Here is an 18,765-nt window from a genome sequence, read left to right on the forward strand (position 1 = left end):
AAAAATCACCTCCTAAACTCTACTCCACAAAAAAGGGCACAAGCGGAAAGGAGTTAAACAATGTATGTTGTTACACTAAGTTCACTTAGTTTCTTACACCAAAGTTGTGGTGACATATTTGATTGTTATTAACCTTGAGTATCCTTCAATTCTCTTGTCTTTCAGTTTACCACCGTAAGAAGAAGCAGCTAGAGGGAGCCCGGGTGAGACTACAGAGCACCGAGTATAAACTTAGTAAGATCCGGAGCTCCATTATCATGACGGATTACAACCCTAACTACTGCTTTGCTGGAAAAGGAGCTGGTTTAAGTGAATTAAAGGAAGTTCCCAGGAAAAATATCACCTTACTCAGGTACTATAGGACTTCAGCAACATAAAAAGAAATATCGAAGAAACTCACACATCGGGCCACATTTATTAAAGTGTTTGCGCCAGTTTTCTGTCTGACTTTTGAACTGAAGAGAACGTGCAAACTGCTTGTACATGTATTTATAAAGTGTTTGCGCCAATTCTGTCATGAATCTGCACTGTGTCCGTCACTCCACAAAAGGGGGCGACCGGGTGCTGAGTCGAACCATGCACCACATTTATTACTCAACAGAATTGTGTTGCAAGCTCTATGTTAAAGGTGTACCAAAAATAAATTGGTGCACACCTCTGCAGGGTGCCCCATATTAATGAAGACCGTGTGCCAGTATTCAATAATCTGGCGCACTCTGCACATTAGTCAGGCAAACGGCGCTACTTGTGACAAATGTGGGCCATTGTTCCAATTCCCAGCACCTTTCAAGTTCTAACTTATTACATCCAGTGAGTATTAAATGTGTCCAGTAATGTGGGTGGACACATCTCAGTTACTCTGCAGTTATCAAATTGTGTAACAAACCCTAGAACCACAGTTACTTTGGGGGAGATCTATCACTGCAGTTTTCTGGCATGGAAGCAGTTTAAGAATCAAAAATTCTTGCACGGTGCAAGAATTTATGATACTTACAGCGACTACACCCCTTCCACGCCCACATAGCCGTAGAGGGGCGCCGCTGCCAGCACGTAATTTTGAAAAAAGTTTGCAGGTAGATTTTACTGGAGGCCACTGTGCATGACGGATACCTCAAGTGACCTAAGCCTCTTCATGTATCTGGCGGAGGAACGTGGTCGCTGTCATTTGATAAATTTCCCCCATCATGTCCATGTACAGAATTCTGCTGCATAACATCACATATAATGCCTTTCTTTTCTTCTTTCTAGGGCCCTAGGTCACGGGGCTTTTGGTGAAGTTTATGAAGGGTTAGTGGTTGGAATTTCAGGAGACCCCAATCCTCTGCAAGTGGCTATCAAGGTAATTTATATCAGTCTACTTTTTATTTTATCATAGTTTCATGTATGACGTAACTTCCTATTGTACATTTTTAGCATTTACAATAGAAAGGCTGGCAACTATAATAAGTTGATTGATAGTGTTATAAAATCCAATCCTAAAATTTACTTGTATGTTGTACAGAGATATAATTTTACTTAAGTTTAGAACAGTAAATAACCCTGGGAACATCACAATGAATGCAAACATACTAATTCATCTCAATGTTTGCCTCGATGGCCCAAAAATAACATTAGACTTACTGACCTTATTCCCTTTAAGGCCACCCAGCGCTGTAATACCCATGATGCTTCGATATCTGTTAGGAGGCGATAGACCCGTAAACACTACTACCAGTCAGGAGCTGGGCGGTGACGCTCTGTAAACACAGGTTGTTGCGAACCATCTGATCACTAGAGTTACCCTACTAGCCCCCCAGATAGGGTATAAAATGTCCTTTCCAGAATTCCCTTTTTACATGAAATCTCACCCATTTATATTTAAAAATTTTAATTTTCCTCCAAAGTCATTTGAAAATGAACATAGAATATTTTTCTTTAGATGAGTCAAGTTTAGAGGCTGGTTTTGTTTTCATGTTAAAGGAACAGGATCTTTATATGCAGTTCAAATTTCCAACTCTGGCCCACATTTATTAAAGTGTTTGCACCAGTTTTCTGTCTGACTTAGCACTTGAGAGAACGTGCAAACTGCTTGTATAAGAATTTATGAAGTGTTTTTTTTTCTTCAGTATTGTGTTGCGGCTGTACTGTGTCCACCGCACCACAAAATTCTGCACCACAAGGGGTGTTTCCGTGCCAATTCGGATTGTGCGCCACATTTATTACTGCAGTTCGAACCAATGGGGGGGATTTACTAATTCTTGCGCAAGCACGACTGTCGGCATCAGAGATCAGTCTCCAGAAAGTACAGCCCGATGTTTTAAGGTGGCGCACGGCTGTAAGTAAATAATGGGTAGACGGTAATAATCAGTCGTGCTCCATAAAAATGCTGACATCATTGATATGTGCGCCAAAAGCTAACACGGACTGCGTCTTAATTTTGCTCTCTGACCATTTTTTTCCTGGTCTATTGTGTGCCAAAAATTGCGCCTAAAAATGCCGACAAAATACATGTGACGAATAACGTGGAAAAGTTAGGCCACGCCCACTTGCACCAAAAAAAAGACAGAGGAGTCGGGATAGTTGGAAACATCTGTTCTTTCTGCCACAAACTCATTATAAATGATCCGCAACAATTCTGTGCCCAAAAAACTAAAGATCCCGGCATTTTTTTAGGCGCAGATACGATAATACATGTCCTTCAATGTTTTGGTTCTTAGGACTACTGTATTTAGTGCTTGCTCTTTGTTGTACAACAAAAACTTTAATAAAATGTAAATTATCAAAAAAAACAACTACCATTGTAGATAGTTAACAGTGTGATATTCTTAAGAAGCATCTTAAGAAGGTCCCGATTTTTATCTTTGCTATGCCGTCTACTGCCTACTATGCACCCACTGCTGTGAAGTGGCCTTTCTAGTAAGAGATCTCAGACATCACATTGATATTGTCTCACAAATGGCAGATGTGCAGTGATTACCCAGTATCATCATTACCATCTAGATACACAGACTTTTCAGTATTTTCTATCCTGCCTCCATTTGGTCATCGGTTTCTTATTTGTGATATTTGGTAGGAACATGGCTAAAGCCTTCTGATTTTTGGCGATCTTATCAAGTCATGTGTCCTCTTGCAGTCAGACTCTTTTCATGTGACACGTAATTGGCCTGTGTAGAACAAATCAAACCATTATAGAAAAGGTCACTAAACCGGACAATCTGACTGCAGCTTCTATTCTGCAGACAAACAACTACAATTCACTAATGACCATCAAAGCGTATTTCCTACTGGCAGGACGTAGATATGGTTTTGCTCAACAGCAAATTGGGTTAGGATGTGCGTTCTGCATTGTGTAGAAAGCATGTGATTTTTGGTCACCCCCCACCCAGAATGTCACCACAACTTCCATTCATTGACACAAGTAATAGATCAGCCAGATAAAAAGAGTCATCCAGCGTTGCCTTCTAGTGCAGTGGTGTTGTGATAGAGAAACCTGGACGCCTAAAGACTTAGGGTCTGACATCAGTTGGGTTTGAGTATGGAGGCTTGTGGTGACACACAGAGACCTAACTGAGGGGTGAACTAAGGGAGTTTCTTGACAATGAGTGTATATTTCGAAGCTCTCCTTTCAACTTAGGATGTTATGTTACTATTTTTGACACTGTGGGGGTCATTTCTTTTATCTCTGTTGTCGTTTTTCCATCTGATTCTTTTGTAATTTATCAATCTCACTTTTTCCTTGTGTTAAATGGGGGATTTTTTGAACATCTCTTTTTGAGACATTTCTTTACAAATGTCGCAAAAATGTTGCACAAATGTTGGAGGTAACTTTTTTTCCATTTTCTAAGTTTTCCTTAAGTATGGTTTAGTCTGGAGCTTTTGCACCAAAAAATGTTGCAAATTTGAGACAATTTGAAATGATAAATTTCATTGGCGACATTTAGCACATCTGGAATAAAGGATAAATGTGTTTTACTGGCAAAAAACAAACGTTTCAAAATGTCCCCAAAAAGGCGCAAAATTGAAAAAGGACAGAGAAAACAGGAAGAAAATTAAAGATAAATGACCCCCAATTAGTTGTTTGCAGGAATAGGTTCCATAACAGTATATCTTGTACCTCCAATGCTATTTATTTGACCACTGAGCTAATTCTTGATCCTCTATTTTGCTGATAATGCAAAATCAATGGGAGGTCCTGCATTACACGTTACTAGTATACTGATAATAGTATCTGATGAGAAATTCATCACCCTAAAATATACATTTCGTGGACCTCATAAATAAAATATTTTTTGTATGGCGTTATAGTACGATTTTCTTTTTTCTTGTAGACTCTACCAGAAATTTGCTCTGAGCAGGATGAAATGGATTTTCTTATGGAAGCACTTATAATCAGGTAACAAAGAATCGGATGGACCCTGGTGGACAGGATGGGTGATAGGAGCATAGTATTGATTTCTATTGATTATTGAGCGCCATCTAGTGTGTAAATAACTGCACAACAACTGATGACATTAAATAGGGTTTTACATACAGTAACTAACTACCCATTGACCATTGATTGAAATCACAGACAGATTGCACATAAAACTTTAAAGGTGTGGTCTTAGGTCCGAACTGGTGGAGTTTGCGACCCTATTTACTAAGAAGCCGGCGTCTCTAGTAGATATGGGTGCCGAACAGCCAGTAGGGGGTCTTTAAGACTGGTGTTCAAAACTTCTTAATGAATCCCCCCCCCCCCATTTTTTTTGTAAAAAATAAATTATAATTCTATTATGTCTTACTAATTGTTTCTGTAAAGTAAAACCAGTGCAGCAAACCAAATCCTGATAGCGTTTTCCTCTTATCTTCTCACAGTAAATTCAGTCATCAGAATATTGTACGTTGTATTGGAGTAAGCCTGCAGACCCTACCCCGCTTCATCCTACTGGAGCTTATGTCTGGTGGAGATATGAAGACCTTCCTCAGGCAGAATCGCCCACTGGTGGTAAGGTTTTTATCTGTCTTTAAGGCAAGCATTGTAATTGCTTTACTCACAAGGTTGTAAATATGCTGAAATCCTTACAAGCAGGGCCAAACCTCCAACTCCAACTCTGACTACTCAATTTCCCGAACTTCAACTCCGGCTCCACCAAAATGGTCACCGACTCCAAAGTCCTGTTTTCCTGGTTACGTTAGCAGTGTTTGAGATATATGCGGGCATTCCTTCCCAGCTCCTTGTTATTCTAATCTAAAGAAGAGGGGCTTCACTCCTGAGCACATACATAAAGGGCGTCAGGACCACCGCGGGCGATGACACAAGTCGACACCTGGGACTGGAATCTAAGTGGCACCCGGTCTTCACCAGAGCCCGCCGCAATGTAGGATGGTCTTGCTGCGGCAGGAAACCACCAGGTCTTTCCACAGGTGCGGCTTGCCTGCGGTGGCAGCCAAGGTTGAGGTACAGAATCACTGGGCAGTCTTGTGGTCTAGAGCAGGCAGATGATCAGGGCTGGCAGCAATGATGTGAGGTCAGGGACAAAGCAGGAGGTCAAGGCTAGCATCGAAGGAGCAAAGTCAGGATTAGGTCCGAGGTCACAAAGGGAGGTCAGAAGGTAAGGAGCAATCACAGAGGGTAGCTTTCTCATAGGCATGAAGCTCTAAGATCCGGTGGGGGTTGCTGGGAGAGGCCGGCCTTTAAGGAAACCCGAAAGTGCCCTTTAAATCTGCAAGTGCCAGCTTGCGTGCACTAGGGAGTGGGGACAGGCGCGTTGGCCAGTGGGGAAGGGAGCAGGAACGAGGAGAGGTGAGTTCACTGTTAACGGGGCACCACCACAGAGAGGGGCACGGGTGTGCCTGCGATCTGAGACATGGATCGCAGGGACACCCGTGACAAAGTGCAGCCACATTCATCTCAACTAAAAGGGAGATCAGGGTTGCACACGCCAAGCCGACAGGCCACATGCAGCCTTTTAAGCCATGATGAGCAGTCCTCATCCTGCTGACAGTCAGAGTCCAATGAGTGCTTCCATAACTGTTGTAACATAATTGATGGAAACGTTCATTGATGCCGGGAAGTGGTAAGTTCAGCTAGAAAATACTTACTGCTTCTGGGTCCTATCCTGCCACTCCATTCTGTGTCCTGACTCCTGCATCAAGGTCAGGACCCACAGGACCAAGAAATGCCTAGCACTTGCCAGCTTGTTCTGATAGCACCACATACAACCAGCAAAGGACACAGAGCAGATGGCACATGGAGGAGAGAAGAATCTGTATGATGGAGTAGGCAGGAGAAGAGGATTTATTCTGCTTGTCTCCTCTGGGGTCTCCAGTATTATTAGATTTATTCTCTAGTTGTCTCCAGTGTTGTCTTTTATGGGGTCCAGTATTATTGTCTGCACTGGGATTCTCCAGTATTATTAGTTTTATTTTGTGGGGCTCTTCAGTATTATTGTCTGTTCTGGGGGTCTTCAGTATTTGTCTGCTCAGGAGGTCTCCAGTATTGTTAGTCTGCTATGGGGTCTTCAGTATTATCTGCTTTGGAGTCTCCAGTATTTGTCTGCTATGGGAAACTCCAGTAATCTATGCCTGCTATGATGTATGCTCTGAATGCAGTACAGCCAGTCCCCTACTTAAGGACAACCGACTTACAGATGACCCCTAGTTAAAGACGGATCCCTCTGTTCACTGTGACCTCTGGTGAAGCTCTCCCGATGTTACTATATTCCCAAACTGTAATGATCAGCTGTAAGGTTTCTGTAATGAAGCTTTATTGATAATCCTTGGTCCCATTACAGCAAAAAATGTTTAAACTCCAATTGTCACTGGGCCAAAAAATTTTTTGTCTGGATCGCCAATTATAAAATATACAGTTTCAACTTACATACAAATTCAACTTAAGAACAAACTAATGGACCCTATCTTGTATGTAACCCGGGGACTGCCTGTATTTGGTTCATGTACTGTGGTATTTATAATTTCTGGTATAGCACTTTGTGCTGTATTGAGGTTGTTGGTGCATCTAGGGCGCTGGTTACTGATGTGGCCCAAGTTGAGCAGTATGACAGGGTGGCCATTGAACCAATAAATGTTGCTCACCCCTGGTCTAAATCCTTAGATCAGGACTAGAACAGATATTTCCAGACAAAAGAAACGTAAATTCTTTTTATTTATTATGTTTGTGAAGTCGGAGTTGGTCCATTTTATCAAGTCTCCACAGTCCTGCTTAAAAGGAGGTCTGGGTATAAAGAACTCAGAACAGACTAATACTGATACACAACATAGTATGGGAAGTTTCGCAGAGATTTCCTTTAAGAAAGCAAGTGTTTCCACAGTTATTGTATTTTATATTTTGTTTCTCTGTTAGTTTATCCATTTTTTTCTTTTCTCAGAATCAGCCAACATCCTTAACCATGACTGACCTGCTCAATATGGCCAGAGATATAGCCTGTGGATGCAAGTACCTAGAAGAGAATCACTTCATTCACAGGTATCAAGTGAACAGAACTAGATGACATTGTAATGTGGTAAATGCAGATAAAACCAATTGATAAAATTAGGTTTAGGATAAGTGGAGGCTCCAGCTTTGCCTTATTCTTAGATATGGAAGGAAGAAAAAGTAGTCCAAAATCCCCTTCAGCCGTCATGCCACTCTCCCTACACAGCATCTGTCCCATAGAAGTAAATAAAGTGCTCCAGTTCCTGCAGAGGCAAATGGGGCAAATTTACTTACCTTCATGCTGTAGTTCATCGAAAGTGCATTGTCTGACGATCATGCAGTGTGCCGTGATTCACTAAGACTGTGCACTCGATATCCTGCATGTGTCGCTTCCCCGCTCAGGTCCAACAGAGCTCACCATTTTTTTAGTGGTACATGTAAGTGCATGGGCCTGCGACACAATTAAATCCTGTGCTCAGTCCAGATCAGTCGGATCATCCGGCGGCACGCCCCCCAATTTGTGTCGCATAGAATCCAACACAGCTAGATCATGTGAATCAAAATCCCAGCGCAGACACTTGCTAAATGCCTGTTCAAGCCGCGTAATCCACAAAAAAGGCGCACAATCCGACGAAAGTGAGCAGCGCGACCCTTAGTAAATGATATATTGTTTGCAAATATAAGGCATACGTAAGGCAATAGCTAAATGCAATTAGTAAATTGTTGATCTATATAAGATATTTTTTTCACTAGGGATATTGCAGCCAGAAATTGCCTTCTGACCTACAGCGGTACTGGACGGGTGGCAAAAATAGGTGACTTTGGAATGGCTCGTGACATATATCGGTAAGTGCCACAATGTATTCAGTCTATATAGTTTCTGACAACTCACACTGGTGTCTGACTATTCACCTGTATAATCTAAAGTGAGAACAAGTCCTTGGCAGCATTTCATACAGAAATGGAATTGATTAATTTGAGCTACATCAATACACATCATATTGACCCTCACAATAAATTATTTAGTTTTTTCTTTTGCATGAGATGGACATTGCATAGCTTCCTTTCCTACTATGATTATCCCAATAAAGGTTTTGTAAGTTTGTGCAGATTTTGTAAGTTGTTTTCTTCCATTTTGCAGAGCCAGCTACTACCGTAAAGGAGGGAGGGCTATGTTGCCTGTAAAATGGATGCCACCTGAGGCTTTCCTAGAGGGAATCTTCACTTCTAAGACTGATACATGGTAATATAACAAGGAGAAATGTTGATGGCAGTACTATAATAGTGTTATAGTAACTGCAACATTTAAAGTAGGTTCCTATAAGGCCTCTTGCCCACAAGCGAGTGCAGTCAGTGAAAATCGCTCCATGAGCTGAAGGAATCTCAAAACCTGACCCTAAATTACTGGAATGAACTCCGCATGTCAATTCAATCATGTGATCAGAGGTTGGGGTCGGGAGATCCCTTCAGCGCACGGAGCAATTTTCGCTGACTGCATTTGCTCATGGGCAAGAGGCTTAAAGGGATATTCTCATTTCGGCAAATTAATGTTATTGTTTGAAAAATGAAAAGTTATACAATTTTTCAATATACTTTCTGTATCAATTTCTCACAGTTTTCTAGATTTCTGCTTGCTGTCTTTCTATAGAAAGCTTCTATCTTTACTTCTGTGAACAGAAATCTTACCATGGTCACACAGGTGCACGGCTTGTTAGTATCATAGAGAGTAATCAGAGCTGTGTGATATAACGAGCCGTGCACCTGTGTGACCATGGGCAGATTTCTGTCCACTGGAAGTCAACATAGAAGCTTCTATAGAAGTACAGCAAGCAGAGATCTAGAAATCTGTGAGAAATTGATACAGAAAGTATGTATGGACCTTAACAGAAGATCATCTATAATATCATAAAAGCTTATGTTTTGCAATGACACTCTTATGTTTCTCCTTTACATAAGTGCCCAGAATAGTAGAAAATATTCCATGTGTGGTATGACTATGTCCTTATCCTGAGAATTTATGCCTCTGTGACACATCCTATAATTTTATTTGCCTTGCAGCAGCTGCCGGGCTCTGGGCCCCAAAATTATGTTTACTGACCCCCAGGTGTTCTGCTACAGTTCTACCATTTAAAGAGGTTTTCCCAGAAACAGAAGTTAACTTGCTGATCAGTGGAGGTCTCAATGACCGTCGGACCACTTGTCGCTCCATCAGAGTAATAGAGCAGACGGCCGCGTATGACAGTTCTTCTCCGTTAATCTCTATGGATCTGACGGAGATGGGGGATCGGTGAGCGCGGCGCTCAGCAATTTCCGTCAGCTCCATAGAGATTAACGGAGAAGAACTGTCATACGCGGCCATCTGCTCTATTACTCTGACGGAGCAACGAGGGGTCCAGTGGATGTACGTGGGACCCCATCGGACCCCTTGTTTTCTCGATCTGTGGGGGTCTCATCACTGATTAGAGAAGCATCACATGATTTTTCAAACAGTGTCAATACTTTTGTCCACCCCCTTTTTTATGTTTGGTGTGGAATTATATCCTATTCGGCTTTTTGATGATTCTTTTTGTGGTTTTCCATTGAGGACAAATTAAATGAAGATAATAATACCAAAGAATTTCTGATTGCAATCATTTTTTGGAAAAAAACTTTATATGACAGAATTGCAGTGGTGCCAATACTTTTGGCCACCACTCTATGTATACTATTTTTGCCCATCTGCATAACATTAGATTTATCTACATTAGTTACCTTTTTATTTTTCCATAGGTCATTTGGCGTGTTGCTTTGGGAGATCTTTTCATTAGGTTACATGCCATACCCATGCAAAACTAACCAAGAAGTACTGGAGTTTGTCACAAGCGGTGGACGCATGGATCCCCCAAAGAACTGCCCTGGACCAGTGTAAGTGTAGTATATACATAGAGTATACTTTTTCTCAATAACAGTGGGGGAAATAAGTGTTTGATTCCAGGCCGATTTTGCACATTTTCCAACCTACAAAGAATAGAAAGGTCTGTAATCTTTATTGTAGGTACACTTCAACTGTGAGTGGCAGAATCTAAAATCAATCCAGAAAATCCCATTGTATGATTTTTTAATAATTAATTGCCATTTTATTGCATTAAATAGTACAGAGGTTTGCACACACTGCAGCAGGGAATTTGGCTCAGTCCTCTGCACAGATCTTCTCCATATCTTTCAGTTTTCAAGATTGTCGCTGAGGAACATTCCTCCAAAGATTTCTGATTGGGTTCAGGTCTGGAGACTGGCTAGGCCACTCTAGGACCTTGAAATGCTGCATACAGATCATTGTCATACTGGAAGACCCAACCACAACCAATCTTAAATGGACAAAAAAGGAGGTTTTTGTCCAAAATCTTTTGATACATGGCCCCACTCATCCTCCCCTCAATAAGTTGCAGTCGTCCTGTCTCGTTTGCGGAAAACCACCCCCAAAGTATGTTGTCTCCAACCCCATGTTTCATGTTTGGGATGATATTCTTAGGGTTGTACTCATCCTTCTTCTTCCTCCAAACCCATCAAGTTGTTACTAATAATTTCTTTTTTGGTCTCACCTGACCACATGACTTTCTCCCATGCCTCCTCTGGATCATGCAGATGGTCAGGGGGGAAATTCAAACAGGACATGTGATGGCACAGGTATGGGGACCTTGCAAACCCTGCATGATTTTAGTCCATGATAGTGCAGAGTGTGACTAATGTCTTCAGGTCATTGACCAGGTCCTCCTGTTTAGTTCAGGGCAGATTCCAGACCTTTTTCAGAATCATCTTGTGAAGTATTGTTATATGTTTAATGAAAATGCTTTTATTTTTATATGCTTGCTAAATGCTGAAACTAAGAGGACGCTCAACTGTGGTTGAAGACTGATAACAGTGTGATAACATACTCCTGTGCAGTGAAAGAATCTAAGGCTCTTTGGACTGATTTACAATACTACCAATTCCAGGGAAAGAGACATCTTTTGTTTCTGCGATGCCCATGTGATGATTTACTAACCAATAATCTATGGACATTACTTCTTTATCTTTAACTAACCAAGCCCAGGTCCTGCCCCAACAAAAGTTATGTATAATCCTTTGTGAAGCACATAAAGCATCTCACATCTGCCTAGCCTTCATGGCATCACTTCACAGAGATTGAGATATTATACCATACTTTGTCTTGGTGTGATTTCTTTGAGCTCACTCAAATTTTATCAGTCATTAGAGAAACTGAGGTTGTATGAAAAGGGGCAGAATTTGACATCCTTACCCCACGAGGTAAGGTTATCTCACCAAGCTGCTGATTATTGTCCTGTAGCCCATCCAAGGCTTGTGCAGGTCTACAGTTATGTCCCTGGTGTAATTAATTAGACAGATCTTTGTTCTTGGCAATTGTGGAGAGATTGGAGTGTGATTGATGTAGTGTGTGGAAAGAAGTCTTTTACACAGGAAACAAGTTTAAACAGGTACAAATAATACAGGTAATGAGTGTAGAGTAGGAGGAGCTTCTTAAATAATAACAATAACAGAATTATAATAATAATAACAGAACTGAGAGTGTGTCCACACGTTGCAGTCAAAACTGCATCGCAATCTGTTTTGATGTGGTTTACGTTTGTTATTTTAACAGATTAAAGACCTGTACTGAACAGGTTAATCCCATTTGTGGAACAGGTTTCCACTGCAAAATCAAATTCACCCGATCTGTACATGTCTTTTACCTGTTAAATTAACAAAACTGCACCTAAAACCACATCATAACTGATAGTGATACAGTTTTAACTGCAACGTTTGGATGCACCCAGAGAGAGACAAAATTCTTGCTCGTTGGTAGGGGATCAAATACTTATTTCATAAAATAAAATGCTAATTAATTATTTAAGAATCATGTGATTTTCTGGATATTTTATTTACATTCTGCCTCTCACATTATTGTACCTACAATAAAAACTACAGACCTCTCCATTCTTTGTAGGTAGGAAAGCCAGCAATTTCAGCCAGGGATTAAATACTTATTTCCCCCACTTTATGTCTATGAGAAAATAATAGAGCCTTTTCAACTATAGCTTTTACGCTAAGAAGGTGACTTGCACCACCAATGTGGATGTTCATTGGATTCCAAGATTTTGGTGTTCATCAAACTCTGTTCTTATTTTATGATATGTAATATAAAGTGGCTCTGTAGGACGTGATAGATTTCATTACTTCGCTTGGTTAGAACTATCTAACCATACTAAAAAAAAACTTTTGATTGAAAACCTTTTGATGATCAGTGGTCCCTTCTATTGTAGTTAGTATGAGATCTGGAAATAGTATGCCATTCATTTATGTAAATGTACTTAACTATTTCAGTTATCGAATAATGACACAGTGCTGGCAGCACACACCGGAACACCGGCCCAACTTCTCTACCATCCTGGAGAGAATAAGCTACTGCACACAGGTATGAATGTAATTAGATCTGACAGATGTTTCCAGAACAAGTAGAGACTTATGGACAGACCAATCAGATCCCCCTCAGATACAATGATTAAAAGTGGCCATGGCATCTGAGAGGTAATTCAAAGTTAGGGGGTTCCCTCCAAAAATTGTGTGATTATGTAGCATGCTGACCAGGGCAGCCATCAGGAAATTCGGGGCCCCATACAGCAAAAGTGTCTGGGCCCCAACACACCCCAAAACCGAACAAGCCTCCTGCCCCCCGCAGTGACCTTTCACAAACAGGGTTTGAGGCCTGTTGCTACGACAAGGCACACTCTTCTGGTAGATTGCCAATAGGAGTCATACTATTGAACATCACGTGCAATTTTTCACATTTTCATAAAAAAAGCTAAATCCTGCTATTGAGGGACCTGCTCAGGTTTCAAGTCACTTTGAGAGGCCTAAATAAAGTAAAACCCCATAAATTACTCCATTATAGAAACTACACCCCTCAACGTACGTAAAACAACTTTTATGAAGTTTGTTAACCCTTTAATTGGTTTACAGGGGTTAAAACAAAATCGGATGCAATTTCGAAATTACATTTTATTTGGCTAAATTAATGTGTTTTTCATAAAATGTACAAATTCTCAGTGGATAAAATTCCAAAACGCTCCTCAAAATTTGATCCCCCATCTCTCCCGCGTATAACAATACCCCATATGTGGTGGTAACCTGCTGTATGGGCACACGCCAGGGCATTGAGGGGGAGCTGCGCCATTCAGAGCAGATTATGCATTGTCACTTTTTATTGGCTATACAATCTTTATTTTTTTGGCAATTTGGACATTTAAGGGCTTATTTTTTGCGACATGAGATGCACTTTACAAATACTTCATTTAAGTGGGTCTATAGCTTTTCGATGAGATTTTATTAACTCTTTAATGTATGGAGGAAAAGAAAATTGTCAATTTGGGGTTTCTTTTTTTTGTATATTTTGGGGGTCGTACACCATACACTAAAAATACTATAATATTTTCATTCTATAGATCACTACGATTACGGTGATACCTCATTTATATAGTTTTTCATTTATTTTTACAATTTTACTGGAGAAAAACTAATACAGAGGAAATCTTATTTGTTTCTGCATCGCCATCTTTTCGGGAACTTAACCTTAATATTTTTTGGTTGACAGAGCTAGTTTAGGGCTTATTTTTTACGTGTTGAGTTGTTCTTTCAATTGGTACCATTTTGGGGCACATAACTTTTTTTGATCACTTTTTAGAACATTTTTGTAAAGGGATTTTATGAAAATTTATATTTTTGGCGAGTTTTTCGGGTTTTGTTTTTACGGCGTTCACCGTACGGGTCCAATAATGTTTCTGACTTATTGTACAGATTGTTACGGACGCGGTGATACCAAATATGTGGGGGGTTTTGGTGATTTTCAGGTATTTTTACTTTATTAGATGTGTATAGGGAATGTTTGTGTTTAGGGGACTTTAACTCTATTTAATTAATTATTTTTATTAAAAATTGTGTTTATTCAGTGTTTTTAACTTTTTTTTCTTTACTTTTACAGGTTAGCTTGAACAAGTGATCCACTGATCACTTGTTCAAGCTATTCTTCACCTAATACAGTGTAATACAGATGTATTACACTGTATTATGTGAAACACTGAGCATGCTGCGCATGCTCAGTGTGTCACAGCCGGTTCCTGCCAGGAGGCACGGACCCGGCACCCGGAAGAAGATCGCGCAGCCCCGGGCACCGGCAGTCCCGGGGCTGCGATCAGAGCAGCGGGACCCCCCCGGTAAGCGCCGCGGGGGGGTCCGAATCCTGTTAAATGCCCCTAGCACGCCGCGGTCAGCGCGACCGCGGCGTGTTAGGGGTTAACACCCGCGATCGGAGAAATCTCCGATCGCGGGTGTTAGAGGAGGGTGTCGGCTATAATATATAGCCGACACCCGCAGCTTCTGGCCCCGGCTCCATTCAGGAGCCGGGGCCAGAAGTTTGACGTACTATTACCGCATATTACCCCACCGGCCGGGCCCCCCCCCCTAGTGTCTTAGAGTCCGGGCCCCATAGGGCAGTACCAGTTGTACTGCCCTATCGGCGGCCCTGATTACCGCATATTACCCCACCGGCCGGGCCCCCCCCCCTAGTGTCTTAGAGTCCGGGCCCCATAGGGCAGTACCAGTTGTACTGCCCTATCGGCGGCCCTGATGCTGACAGGCCATCATAGCAGCCTTAGGCCTTACAAAGCCAATCAGGTTTTATGATGGTGGGATTCTTTGCCTCTGAGTTTTTTATTTGTTTCTAAGTTATACAATATAGGAAAAAAAATTCATCACTATCATGTTGAATAAAAAAAAAGATATAGTTATATATAAATGAATAATACCGTATATAATAAAAACAGATAATTGTACTGCAAAGGGAACACTTAAAATGAAACCCAAAAATTATATATTTCTATCCCAATCAATTATAAGGAAATGAAATTGTGCCATCAAAAATACCACTATGCCCCACTAAAAATCTAACTCTTATAGAATGAAACAAGTCAACAAAAGAGATTTTTTAAAATGTGTCTCTTAGAAGGTAGGGTTATAAACCTCAAAATTATTATCAAGAATGAATTAACGCAACACTGGATGGAGAAATCTTTTAAAACTGGAGCAAATGTTGCTGTAAAACTGTACTATATCTCATTGGACACGGATCAGATTGTGATGCTGTTGTGGATGAAAGCTATTGAGTATTCTACAAAGATTTCTATCTAAATCATAAATATCATGGAAATGCAAGTCTTTGGGTTTTTCTCTAATGAAAAATGTTATATCTGACATATCTGACAAACATGTGCTCTCCTGGGCGAGCATACAACTGGGTGCAGGACCTCACCTCTCCGTTAACAGCCGAACGGCTATGGTGTAAAAAGTCAGAATCTGGGACATGTCCTATATTTTGCAGCACGGCTCAGTTATGTTGCGGTGAGACACTGGGGCAGATTTATCAAGCCGTCTTAAAGTCAGAATGTTCTTAATCAAAATATAATGCAGTGATAAAATATGATAGCCTCATGTAAGAATTTAACACCTTTTAAATAACCAATGCAATTCCTCATGGAGGGTTGATACTTCAAAACACTACCATGACATAAAAACTTTTGTGTTTTCTCTTTCTGAGTTGAACTATGAGAAAGAATTACTTTTGTTTCCATTTTTCAGGATCCGGATGTCATCAATACCGAGCTCCCTGTAGAAAGCGGCCCACCTCCAGAAGATGAAGGAAGTACAATAATGAGACCTAGCAGTTGTAATGGGATGGCACCGCTTGTAGGCAATACGTCTCTTTCATCTTTATTGGACACACAGACCATGGAAAATAAACTTGGAGATCTTCCTCAGGAATTACTAGTTGAAAATTTAGTGGGCTGGAACATCTCACCACCAGGCTTACCATGTATTACAGAAACCACGGAAGGTTTGTGGGCCCAGCCAAATGCAAACTCAACAGAGGCAAAACCCCAAATGTCACACAAACTAAAGAACAAATCTAAAAATCTGTGGAACCCAACTTACGGTTCCTGGGTAATGGAAAGTACCTGTTGACTTGCTTATGACATCCTACTGTACCTTCTAGGATGTGAAGACTCAGGTATGAACCTTGGGACAGTGGGACCTGTTCCTCCACAAGCCAGAATTTTCAGCATTTCCAAAGAAAACTCATTGCACCCCGAAACTACTTTCACATATATTGGATTGATGTAAGGAGAGAAACCTCAGTCATTTCCAGGAAACACTGTGAAATATATTTGTAAAGAGTTGCAAAGGCTTTAGCAGAAGCCAGTAGACTGGTCAGAGACCTCACCTCGTAGTCATATTAGATATATATATATATTTTTATTCCTATTTTGGGTTATTGTATTTGAATGGTTTGATTGCACATAAACTCTGCTGGTGAGAGTCAACAATTTCCCATCCTTACATCTATTAAAAAGAGGCTTACGCTTAGAACTATAGAGCTTCACGTTCACACAAGACACCTGCTTCTTATGGGACTGACATTATCAAGAATTAATCACAACGCAACACTGGACGGAGAAACATTTTAAAACTGGGGCAAATGTTGCTGCAAAACTGTACTATATGTCAGTGGACACTGATCAGATTGTGATGCTGTTTTGGATGAAAGCTATCTAGTATTCTACAAAGATTTCCATCTAAATCATAAGTATAATGGAAGTCCTTGGGTTTTCCTCCAATGCCAAATGTTATTTCTGCCTTGCATATTTCTGACTTGCCTGGACTGGCACACAGCTGGGTGTAGGAGGGATGAGCGCTCCGCACCACTCCCTCTCCATTGAAACCAAGGCGTTGCGCCGTAAAAATGCCAAAATATAGGACATGTAATATACTTCGCGAGGCACCTGGCTCGGTTATGGTGCGGTGAGACACAGGCCACCATACGGTCGTGTATATGGGGCCTTACATCAGGTGAAATAAATATTGAATATATCACCAATTTTATATTTTAGAAACTTATTTATAAAGGTGCCATTGACATTAAATTCTCACTATTTGGTAATGACTCATCCAATCCACATCCTCAATGAAGCCATAGAGGAGCTGTAATAACGAGAAATGACACGGTCATTGAAATTAAATAAAGGGGTTTTCCCACAAAGAAAAGTTAGGCCCTATCTATGGGATAGGGCCTAACTTGCTGATCAGCGGGGATCTCAGTGTTGAGACTCACACAGATCACGAAAATGAGGAGTCCGTCGGACCCCTTGTCGCTCCACCAGATTAATGGAGCAGATGGCCATCTTTAGGGAGGTGATGGAGATCGATCAGCACGGCGCTCGGCAATTTCCGTCAGCTCCATAGAGATTAATGGAGCAGAACGGTCATTCAAGGCCGTCTGCTCCATTAGTCAGATGGAGCGACGAGGGATCCGATGGAGGTACATGGGAATAACTTTTCTTTGTTTGAAAACCTTTTTAAATAGTCCATCCTAAAGCCTTTGTTGGTGATGACAGCTTCAAGGCATCTCCTGTATAGAGAAACTTGTTGCATGCATTGCTCAGATGTAATTTATGATGCAATATGATATGATCCCCTGCAGGGAAATTATTTTGCACACAGTGCTCAGGCATCTTGTTTCATACAGATTGGGGTACAGATACAGTTACATATACATTACATATGGATGACAACAGACCATGTTTGTTTGCTTGTTGACGTTTGCTTTAACAGTTTTAGTCACATGGGTAACATACCGTACATACAATATAGCATATATGCTCGAGTAGTTGTGCTGAAAACACAAACTCGGCTAATACTGGAGTTAAAAAGAATATAGGTTTTACCAGATTTTTGTGGTAAAATTAGGGGCCTCGGCTTATACTTGGGTCGGCTAATACTCGAGTATATACGGTACATAGACTTCTGGTAACTTACATCTTACTTGAAATTATTTAAGTGTAACCTTGCATTGTAACCAGAATTGACTGAAGGGGGCGCTGTCCGTAGCCCTGGTGGTGACGTGACGTATCAAGCGGCCTGGATGACAAGCCCAGGACCTCTAGCTAGAGTATCCTCTTGCGTCCAGCGCTGATACACAATGGTTGGATGTGTTACATAAGCTGTGACGGTACCATTGGGGGGGGGGGGGTTGGGGGACAAGAGCTTGAGGGGTGGAGGACATGGTGGGAGGGAGGTATGGGATGGGCGTTTTCTTTTCTTTGGGAGACCGTGGGTACCCCTGCCACTAGGACTTCCTAGGAATTCCGGTGTCAAGGTCGGGTTTTGGCTCTATAGTGCACCTGAACCTTGCGCTCCAAATGTAGTCTGGTGTCTAGGAAGTCAATCAGGCAGCGCTGCACCATTGGCTGTCATCGAATGTTCACAAGCCCACCCACAGTCATTGGTTC

The 18,765-nt window shown here is 41.2% G+C and overlaps 1 protein-coding gene across 1 annotated transcript in view; it reads left to right on the forward strand.

The window, feature by feature from the left end:
• Positions 1 to 17,521, forward strand: part of LTK (leukocyte receptor tyrosine kinase) — a 106,545-nt gene extending 89,024 nt beyond the window's left edge. Inside the window, exons 20-29 of the mRNA XM_072115705.1 lie at positions 166 to 352; positions 1,249 to 1,339; positions 4,308 to 4,372; positions 4,834 to 4,963; positions 7,347 to 7,444; positions 8,147 to 8,239; positions 8,535 to 8,636; positions 10,163 to 10,297; positions 12,752 to 12,842; positions 16,058 to 17,521. Coding sequence (XP_071971806.1) covers positions 166 to 352; positions 1,249 to 1,339; positions 4,308 to 4,372; positions 4,834 to 4,963; positions 7,347 to 7,444; positions 8,147 to 8,239; positions 8,535 to 8,636; positions 10,163 to 10,297; positions 12,752 to 12,842; positions 16,058 to 16,441 — 1,376 coding nt within the window. The 3' untranslated portion in view covers positions 16,442 to 17,521. The remainder of the gene's footprint in view (positions 1 to 165; positions 353 to 1,248; positions 1,340 to 4,307; positions 4,373 to 4,833; positions 4,964 to 7,346; positions 7,445 to 8,146; positions 8,240 to 8,534; positions 8,637 to 10,162; positions 10,298 to 12,751; positions 12,843 to 16,057) is intronic.
• The last annotated feature ends 1,244 nt before the right edge of the window (positions 17,522 to 18,765 follow it).

Source organism: Engystomops pustulosus, chromosome 7 (genome assembly GCF_040894005.1).
Source record: "Engystomops pustulosus chromosome 7, aEngPut4.maternal, whole genome shotgun sequence".
Taxonomy (NCBI): Eukaryota; Metazoa; Chordata; class Amphibia; order Anura; family Leptodactylidae; genus Engystomops; species Engystomops pustulosus.